The sequence below is a fragment of the Anolis carolinensis genome, chromosome 6, assembly GCF_035594765.1.
Source record: "Anolis carolinensis isolate JA03-04 chromosome 6, rAnoCar3.1.pri, whole genome shotgun sequence".
NCBI lineage: Eukaryota > Metazoa > Chordata > Lepidosauria > Squamata > Dactyloidae > Anolis > Anolis carolinensis.
In genome coordinates, this window is record NC_085846.1 from 15,405,812 (window position 1) to 15,416,509 (window position 10,698).

The following is a 10,698-nucleotide window of genomic DNA, read 5'->3' on the forward strand; positions in this document are numbered from 1 at the left end:
CCACAATAAGCCACATTTTTCAAAATCCAATTATCACAGGGATAGAAGGTCAGATGAAATCTTCTAAACAGGGGCACAGACAGCAAAACAAACAGTATGGGGGTGTTAATCCTTCCCTATATTGTCAAAAGCTTTTATATATGACTGGAGTTACACTCCAAAAACGTGCCTGTTCTGACTTACAAACAAATTAAACTTAAGAGCAAACCTACAAAACCTATCTTGTTTGTAACTTGGGAACTGCCTTTATTTCTATGCAGAAGCAGCTTGTGGATAAAGAGGGGCACTTATTTTTCTGGATGCATATTTTGGTCAGTTTATTGAAGCAGTGGCACATGGTTCGAAAGAGGAGGACTGCATTACAGATGGATAGACTCAGTCAGGAAAGGCACTGCAAGGCTATTGATGGCAGTCTCTTATAATAAAATGCAATAGTTGAGCAATAAGGTAAAACTGTAGATGAGGAATCAGTCCTTCCTGTGGGCCCATCCTGCACATTATCCAAATGTAAAGAGTAAAGAAAATGGATGTTGTGGTTGCTTCTGCTCACTCATTTTTATTTTTATTTCTGTATCTGAAGTGCGTGGGTGACCAAGATGTAATAAGGAGATTGTGAGATAAATCTTCCATTGAGCCTTTTCCAGAAATTCAGGGAGCATTGCAGTGACTGATTTGTTGCATGAAAGTAATATGGAGGTCTTCTCTTCTGTCACTCTCCAGATTCTCAGCAAACCACCAGCACTTACACTAAAGAAAAGCAGTCAATCGGATATCGGCAATGTGCGTCATGGGTCAAGTGCAACAAAGAAGCGCGGGCCAGTCATCCTCTCGATTTGAATAGGAATGTATTCACAGTCTGGCTCATGACATGCCACGGACAGAAGCCAGGCTCTCATGGACAGGGTTGCCTTAAAGTGTGATCTCCTCCCTGTTTCATTGCCCTTAACACCAGCGACTTCAGCAGCAACCTTACTCACAGTTGGATGGCAAGTGTGCCTTGTTGTAACTTTTGGCCTGCAGGGAACTTGGTCTGTCAGGTGGATCTTGGAACATCTTTCTTCCTCTTGAGAAGTGCCTTCTTACCTGATTTGGATAGATGGATTGTGTCATTGATACCAAACATTCGCGGCCTGTATAGTAACAAAACTCTTCAGTCTGTTACCATGTTGTACTCAAGTTCCTCAACTTGACTCCACTTCCTCTTGCAAAGAGATAATGTCTTTTTAACTCCCTTTTTAATACTGGTATTTATATTTGTAATCTGTCCTATAAAGGAAGTTGTCCAGTGGGGTCTTTCATCTAGCAAACAGACACTTGAAGTTAGTCTGTGGGCAAGACAGTCCAGCTCCCTAATATTAAAAAGGTCACTGTTGAACAAGAAGCAGTTAGCTGAAGGGTAGGTTGCTGTGAGTTTTTTTGGGCTGTGTGGCCATGTTCCAACAGCATGTTTCACCTGCATCTGTGGCTGGCATCTTCAGAGGTCTGGTGGAAGTGAGGCAAGTGGAGTGTCCAGGTTGGGAGAAAGAATGTCCAGGTTGGGAGTAAGAACCCATTTCTGTTTAAAGCAAGTGTGGATGTTGCAATAAGCAACCTTGAATGAGCATTTGAGTAGCCATGGAGTTTGCAAAGTCGGTCAGTGAGGGTATCTGCATAGAGGTAAGGAGGCTACCTCTATGGAGATACCCCCACTGATTGACTTTGCAGCTTCATGGCTATGCAGTGCTATTCAAGTTTACTAATTGCAACATTCACACTTGCTTTAAACAGACAAGGGTTTTTTTTCTCCCACCCTGGATATTCCACACACACACACATATACACACACTCCACTTGCTTCACTGCCTAAAGAACCTCTGAAGATGCCAGCCACAAATGTAGCTGAAATTTTAGGACATAATGCTGTTTGAACATGGCCATACAGCCCAAAAAACTCAGCAACCCAGTGATTCTGGCATTGAAGCCTTCAACAATAGACTGAAGCTTACTTTGTCCCCCTACGGATGTGCTGGCCAAAAAAACTCAAGTATATTTGCTTCCTCCTATGATTTGCTGAAGTCTCTAAAATAGGAAATAGGTCTTAAACAGAACAGCTGAGGCCCCAGAGGGATTATGCTGGGTGTGTTTAAAGCATTTGGCTGCGTATTTAACTCGCTTTTTTGGTGTTTCTTTTTTAAACCAAACTGTTAGCTTGTTCCTCAGAAAGACTGTGGTTTTTACCACGTGAGCATCTAATATGAGGCTGTGTGAGTCCCTCTCACAGCGACTGTTTACCACTGTTAGTTGTAGCCTCTGTAACAGGGAGGAGATCTGATCGGGTATGGGAGAGTCTTTATTATGTGGAAATTTACATGAAAGTATTTTCAAGGCTCCACATGTGAGGCAAATTCCGTGTTATTGCCTTGTTGTTGTTAATGTTCTTTCAGTCCTGGTTTTAATCCTATTTTTTCCCCAATAAAGATAAGAGCCCTATAGTTTGCTCCTTGCCATGCAGCCTTCCCCATTGTCCCTATTTATTTTTTCCTTATAGTGTCCCAGAGTGGGCTTTCCTTACATTGTCCCAGAGTTTTCATAGTGTCCCAGAGAGGAATCTTAGCCAATACATTCTTCTTGAAAATTGATGTATTTCTTTAATTTTGCCTTTATTGTTTGGGGGGGAGGAGGGAGGGTTTTGTGCAAAAGGGAGAGTGGGACCAGATGCCAGGACAGGCACTGTGATAGGTGAGGTGTAAGAATTTTTCTTGTTTTTTTCCTCCATGTTATCCATGTAAATTGAAAACTGTATTAAAATATTTAATTGCAAAATACTATCACTGTCTTATCATCATTTTTGTGGAAAAGCACGATGGGCTTTGTTAGAGCTTGCCAATTGCAGGTCCAACATGTCTGTGATGGGACAGAAGTCTATCACCTATCTATCTTTGCAGAAATCTGTGTTTATATGTATTTATGGGAAGATTTCCCTGAGTGCTTGGAATCACAGAATCATGGGCCATCCAGCCCAACTCACTGCTTAATGCAGAATCTTCAGCTAAAACATCTCAAGTAGGTGACTGTCCAACTCTTTTTTGATCCAGAGAAGGAAATCCCATCACCTCTTAGCTGGTTCTATTATCAAACCACTCTTACTGTCAAGGTGTTCCTTCTAATGTTCTGTTAAAACCTAATAGTTGTCCATCATTGCTTTCAAGTATGGAAAATTTGCACAGTTCTAACTCAGGCATGGGCAAAATTCGGCCCTCCAGGAGTTTTGGTAGGGTGTTAGGAATGATAGGATTTGAAGTCCAAAACACCTGGAGAGCCAAGGTTTGCCCATTCCTGTTCTAACTGCTTATAGCACTTAAAATCTTCGTTTGCTTTATTTGTGTTTATACTTTTAGTCATGTAAGTATTTTACGTTTACTTTTGCATTAAGATCTCTCTCTCTCTCTCTCTTAAATCAGGTTTTGGTGTCAGCTTAGGAATACAGTAGAGTCTCACTAATCCAAGCCTCGCTTATCCAAGTTTCTGGATTATCCAAGCCATTTTTGTAGTCAATGTTTTCAATATATTGTGATATTTTGGTGCTAAATTTGTAAATACAGTAATTACAACATAACATTACTGCGTATTGAACTGCTTTTTCTGTCAAATTTGTTGTAAAACATGATGTTTTGGTGCTTAATTTGTCAAATCATAACCTAATTTGATGTTTAATAGGCTTTTCCTTAATCTCTCCTTATTATCCAAGATATTCGCTTATCCAAGCTTCTGCCGGCCCGTTTAGCTTGGATAAGTGAGACTCTACTGTACTACTATATACTCATTCCTTATGAACCTATTGCATTTTATAATTCTTTACACGGCAGTGCTATTAGCAATTACAGTCTTAAGCTCTTATATTTATGCTTCTATGAAAGCAATTTTAAAAAGAAATGTGAACGAAATATTTCCAAACCTGCTCTCCAACCAGGAAGCAGGAGCTGACTAACAAAGGACAATTTCATCACTGCCCACCCCCATAGTGAACAGGAAGCAATAAAATGGCAGCCCTTGCAATGACAAATTTTGCATTAATGCTGCCTGGCACCTTTGCTAATCAGATTGTTTATGAATAAAGATCTTGGTGGTGAAGGAAAGGGTTTGCTGGGTAATAAACGCAAGTGCTGTGTGGAACCTATACATTAATTCTACTGCTACATGACTATAGAAAAGGGCTCATTAGAGGTGCTAAAAGGCTGGAATATGGGAACACGCCTCTTGGTTGGGAGGCTTGCTTTCTCATATGCTGGAACAAGCCCTCCTTAAGTCCGCCTACTCAACCTCCTGGCAGAACCATTTGTCAGCCATTAGGTGTCAGCAGTGTCCTTTTAAAATAAAGGACCATGAAAAAAACAATGTGCTGTGTGCCTCAAGTCATTAGAGAAGAGGAAATGCAGGATTGGGAGGAGTTTGGTGAATTTTCAGGAAAAAGGAGAGCCAGGAGGGATGGGCAAAGAGCAGCATGTCTTAGAAAGCTACCAAAAAGTAGAAGGTGGTCCATGCTTTTTTTTTGACACCAGAAATCTAACATTACTTTGCATTACATTATATCAGACCAGTTATTACATATTCATTCTACATTCAAGCAGAAAAGAATTATTAGTTTGCTTACAGTAACAATATTTTAGGAAGGATTTGGAGGCAAAGAGGAAACAAATCCTTTTAGTAAGTGAAATACAACTCTCTTCTCCATGGATTTCGTATCCAGTTTCATCTGGGAATTTCTAAGTTGTCCATAACAACTTACATGTTCTATAACTTTTGCTGAAAGCCGAACATAAAATTGCATTGGAGGGCCTAGATATCCCCACAGAGGCGTTCTTGGTAGAAATCTAGATCTTCCAGCATGACTGGGTTCACCATAGTGTCACATTAGTGGACTTAAAAATTCCTATAAAGATAATTAAATCTGCAAATAATCAAATCCACAAAATAAAAACTGCAAATGTGGAGGGGCAACGGTATCATAGAAATATAGGGTTATCCAAGGTTTCAGTGATCCACAGGGGATCTTGGAGTTATCTATCATGAATGTAGAGGGGTGGACTGTATATTTCCAGGTTTTTTTTTAGCATGACTACCTACTACAACTGCTATATCTGAGGGAAATAGCCAGCTCAGAACCATCCCAAGCCCTGAGGTTTCCATGAGAAAGGGGGTTAATCCCTCTCATTTTGTTGTGACAATGGGATAAGTAATATTATATCTAGCCTTCTTGCTTTTGGCCAAAAGTGGAGGATCAACTCTAGTGCTACAATGACCGGGAGGAAAGGCGGAGGCTAACTAAGTAAATATATAGATCTCCTGGAAAGTATTTGCAAGTTGTGGCAAGAAGTCAAGCCTTATAAATTGTGGCAAGCTGCTGTTTTAATAGCAGCACCCAGCCCTTTCTGGAAATGAGGCCACCAAAATTGGAGAATGTTCTTCTTGTCTCCCACCTGGAAATGACCCATTAGTACCAGATACTCAGGTTTAGAACCTGAAATCTGGCATCCTTAGGGGGAAAGGGGGCTTTGGGGAAGTAGCATGCGTTGCCCTCTCAAAGTCCCCTTTCCCCTTTGGGATACCAGGTCTCAGGCCCTAGACCTGTATCCAGTTTTTACGGGTCATTTCCACAGATGTCCACTACCCAAAAGGATTTCTGAACATTAAAAAATTGGGAGAATCTGTACCATATCTTTCATTTTGAAGGATCACCTATAGTACCTATAGCAACAGGTTAAACCCTTGTGCCGGCAGGACAGCTGACCTGAAGGTTGCCAGCTCGAATTCAGGGAGAGTGGGTATGAGCTCCCTCTGTCAGCTCCAGCTCCCTGTGCAGGGACATGAGAGAAGCCTCCCACAAGCATGGTAAAACACCAAAATAGGGTGTCCCCTGGGCAACATCTTTGCAGACGGCCAATTCTTTCACACTAGAAGTGACATACAGTACGTTCTCAAGTCACTTCTGACACGATAAAAAAAACTCAATAGTACTTTTATAAAAAGGTAAAGGTAAAGGTTTCCCCTGACGTTAAGTCCAGTCGTGACCGACTCTGGGGGTTGGTGCTCATCTCCATTTCTAAGCCGAAGAGCCGGCGTTGTCCATAGACATCTCCAAGGTCATGTGGCTGGCATGACTGCATGGAGTGCCGTTACCTTCCCATCGGAGTGGTACATATTGATCTACTCACATTGGCATGTTTTCGAACTGCTAGGTTGGCAGGAGCTGGAGCTAACAGCGGGTGCTTATGCCGCTCCCGGGGTTTGAACCTGGGATATGATAGGAGGTGGAAACAGTGAAATACACTAAAAGAACTAATGTTCAGTGTTGTATCGCCCTTTCAAATCTTCAAAGTACAGTAGAGTCTCACTTATCCAACACTTGCTTATCCAACGTTCTGGATTATCCAATGCATTTTTGTAGTCAATGTTTTCAATATATCGTGATATTTTGGTGCTGAATTCATAAATACAGTAATTACTACATAGCATTACTGCATATTTAACTACTTTTTCTGTCTTTGTTGTCTAACATGATGTTTTGGTGCTTCATTTGTAAAATCATAACCTAATTTGATATTTAATAGGCTTTTCCTTAATGCCTCCTTATTATTCAACATATTTGCTTATCCAACATTCTGCCGGCCCGTTTATGTTGGATAAGTGAGACTCTACTGTACTCAAGATGCATTATGTATTGTTAACCCTCTTGCTGAAGTGACCTCTGGTTTGTAGTTTGTTGCATAAAATTGAGGTCTGGTTCAAAATCTGGGATGCCTCTGGAACATGGCCATACAGCCCGGAAAACTCACAGCAACCCAGTGATTCTGGTCATGAAAGCTTTCAACAATGGGATTCTACTTTAACTGGTCCTATTGTAGCTGTGTGTGTGTCTACCTACAACAGGTAAGTGGCTACTTCTATTGCACAGCATCATGGATGACGAAGCAGAGCAAAAGGGGAATGCAGATAAGCCTTCATCACCAGCTAGCCTAGTATGTCAAAGCGATGGTCTCCAAAATGGAAATTGCAAAAGGGAGCCTGGTATAAGAACTGCTCTTCTTTCTCATGGTATAGGACCTATCCCTGTTCTTTCCATGTTACTTCTTCCTCTGGTCCCAATTTTTCTGTTAATGAGATTATGGCCAGGAACACCTACCTTGTTAACAGAGGTATTTGGTAGTTAGTTTATTCCTGGCAAGTTTACTTTCCTTTTTCTTGACTGGTGTTGAGACTGATGAGGTGGACTCTATAGCCAAGAGAGCTTATGCCCTAATGAAATGCTAGCTGGTCTTTTCAGATTCTGCAAGCCATATATTCTCCCTACTTCTTGCATCTGGAGAGGAGGCATGCTGAATGGGAGGGAGAGCCATTTGCCAAAGGCCATCTAGGCATTTCACGTGGCAGGCTACCTTGATTTATAGCTCCCCTTCCTAAGCTGCTAGGCGGATATTAATCTCTGTTTTTTTAAGGGCCTTCTGTTCATTGCCTGGTGCCGACGTTTACATGGGAAGAGGCCCTTTGGGTTATATTTTCCCTGCCTGAAAAATAAAAATATGGGGTGAAGCTGAGTATATAAGGAATCCTCTGTTCTTCTAAGCGGGATGGTGGAAATAAGGCAGGAAGAGGGGGAGAAGGGCTTGTTGTAATGGAATCAGCCTGGAACAGTTGAGGCCGTTGCTGCATTTTCTGGCTAACGACATGTGTGTTTTTTTGGGAGCAAAGCGCTTACAGACACAAAGGGCAGACATTATTTTCATGTTTCTCACTATTGAGAACGGTGCAGAAAAAAGTCAGCTGAAATGTTCAGGAACGTATTCCCTTGGAAGGACAGGTTTGTGGTTTTTGAATGCGGACATGAAAGGCTATAAAACAGAAAAGTATTATGTTAATTCAAGAATGAGAAGAAGTACATTCGGAAGACAAGCCAGGGAGTGTGTCTATACTGTGGAATTAAGGCGGTTTGAACACCACTTTAACTGCCAAAGCTTCCTGGGAATCCTGGGAGTTGTCATTTTGCAAAGTCTTTAGCCTTCTCAACTGAGAAGGAAGACAAAAATAACAATAATAAACAAGCCCAATGATAAATTCATCATAAGTTGAAAATGACTTGAAGGCACACAATAGCACATTTTGTGCTGGTTCACTTAACACAGTGTTTCTCAACCTGGGGGTCGGGACCCCCGTGGGGGGACACGATGGGAGTGTCAGAGGGGTCACCAAAGACCATAGGAAAACACATTTTTCCGATGGTCTTAGGAACCCTCTTGTAGGTGAACTATAAATCCCAGCAACTACAGCTCCAAAATGTCAAGGTCTATTATCCCCAAACTGCACCACTGTTCAAATTTGGGGGTGTCGGGTATTTGTGCCAAATTTGGCTCAGTGAATGGAAATACATCCTGCATATCGGATATTTACATTACGATTCACAACAGTAGCAACATTACAGTTATGAAGTAGTAACGAAAATAATTTTATGGTTGGGGGTCACCACAACATGAGGAACTGTGTTAAGGGGTCGTGGCATTAGGAAGGTTGAGAACCACTGACTTAACAGAACGGGAAAGGCATGGGAGTTGCTCCAAGACATTTGGCCACCTGAGTCCAAGTGGTGAGTTTTCGCATCCACTTAGTTCAAGATCTTTGGTTTCCCAACCATGCTGACTTTCATTATTTGTTAGTTGTTGAGGAGGAGGAACAGAAAGAAATGTGCAAATGCTGAAATCATCCTGCTGCATTCTGTGCTTTCTAGAAGCAACTGCCTGGCTATTAGCCACAGTTGGAAAAATAATTCTCTGAGTAAAATAAACTTTGGTCTAATGTGGCAAGAAAACCTTTTCTTAAGTTCAACTTCAGTCACGCATGCAGCGCTGTTATATCACGGAATGGAAAATGTTTTTCTTTTACTTGCTGCATTTCTGCATTCTTAGCAGTTTGGTGTTAACAACAAGGTCTGTATATCATCCAGTATTTCACAGATGGGAGGCTCATGGCTTAAGCATCAGCAGAGTGTTGTCAAAGCAGCAGAAGTTATTTATGGGGAAGATAACACACGCCTGGAGGGGCTGCAGCAGTTGCTTTTGGCTGAGACCACTGGGAAGGCAGAATATTTCCTCTCTTTCCCCACAATTACATTCGCTCTTATTTTCTCCCAACTAAAGAAAGATGGGAACAAAAAGGGAAAGTGGGAGGAAGGAAGAGAAACTGGGACATTTTCACAGCAGGTGAAAAAAAGTACGATGGCAAAGGATTATTTGGGACTGTTTCCGCCACATTGGGACTGTTGAAGGTATGGATCTGAGAGAAGAAAAGAAGACATCTGCAGTGTTGAATTAATGCGGCTTGACTCCACTTGCCATAGCTCAATGCTATGGAATCCTGGAAGCTGTAGTTTGACAAGGTCTTTAGAGTGTTGGTGCCTCTTCAAGATACAATTTCCAGAGTTTTGTAGCATGGCAGTTCAAATAGTGTCAAACTGCATTAATTCTACAGTGTAAATGCACCCTAAAAGGAGTATATATTTCAACAATAGTCAGCACATGGGTTTAGAATAACCAGCAAGGTAAGTGTGGAAAGGAAGAAAAGTCACTAAGATGACATTCTATATTTTTCTGTAATCCTACTGTGTAGCACCCTTAATGGAAACTCTAGAGCAGGTATGGACAAACTTCCGCCCTCCAGGTGTTTTGGACTTCAACTCCCACAATTCCTAACAGCCTAGGAGTTGAAGTCCAAAACACCTGGAGGGCCGAAGTTTGCCCATACCTGCTCTAGAGTTTCCATTAAGGGTGCTACACAGTAGGATTAATCTGCTTTGAACTACACTGATATATAATCCAATTCGAAGCAGATAATCTGGAGTCAGAAATGGATTATATGGCAGTGTAGATGGGACCATAGAATATTTGTATCAGAATCCTGAATTTCTGGGCAAATGAGGAACACACTCTTTAGCTGCAGCATAGAACCCAATGCTATGGAAGCCTGACAGCTAAAGCTTCACATGCTATTTAACCATCTCTGCCATAAAATCCTGATGCCTCAGCAAACTACAAATCCCAGGTTCCATAGCACTGAAGCCTGGCAGTTAAAAATGGAGTCTTCACACTTCAGAGGCGGTGTATCTGAACCCTGAATTTCTAGATCAGTGATTCCCAAAGTGGGTGTTACTGCCCCCTGGTGGGCGCTGCAGCGATCCAGGGGGGCGGTGATGGCCACAGGTGCATTTGTGAGTGGGGCCAGGGGAGGAGCAGGGCCTCTTCCCAAGTGCGGGAGACAGGCCTGAGCACCTGAGGCGCCTGTTAGGACACTGGGGGCGGAGCTAGAAGAGTGGGCGTGGCTTTTCCCCAAGAGCCCGAGACAGGACTGAGAATCTATATCTCTCCTGAGGCATTTGTTGGGACATAGAGGGCAGAGCTAGGGAAGGGGGCGGGACCTCCTTCTAAGAGCCTGAGACAGGGCTGAGCCTCTATACCTCTCCCGAGAGGCCTTTTAGGACTAAAGGGCGGGGCTAGGGGCAGGGACGGGGATTCTTCCAAGAGCGCGAGACAGGGCTGAGCCTCTGTATACCTCCCCTGAGGCGCTTGTTAGAAAACGGGGACGGGATCTAGAGGTTCAGCCCCATCAGCCTGCATCCTGGCAGGCACCGCAGGACAGGGATAGAAGCTCAGCCCTGCCTCAGAGCTCGTAACTCCG

The 10,698-nt window shown here is 42.6% G+C and overlaps 1 protein-coding gene across 1 annotated transcript in view; it reads left to right on the forward strand.

Annotated features, from left to right (window-relative positions):
* The window catches only part of odad1 (outer dynein arm docking complex subunit 1), a 34,918-nt gene extending 32,114 nt beyond the window's left edge, over positions 1–2,804 (forward strand). The window contains exon 14 of the mRNA XM_008118442.2: positions 721–2,804. Coding sequence (XP_008116649.1) covers positions 721–837 — 117 coding nt within the window. The 3' untranslated portion in view covers positions 838–2,804. The remainder of the gene's footprint in view (positions 1–720) is intronic.
* The last annotated feature ends 7,894 nt before the right edge of the window (positions 2,805–10,698 follow it).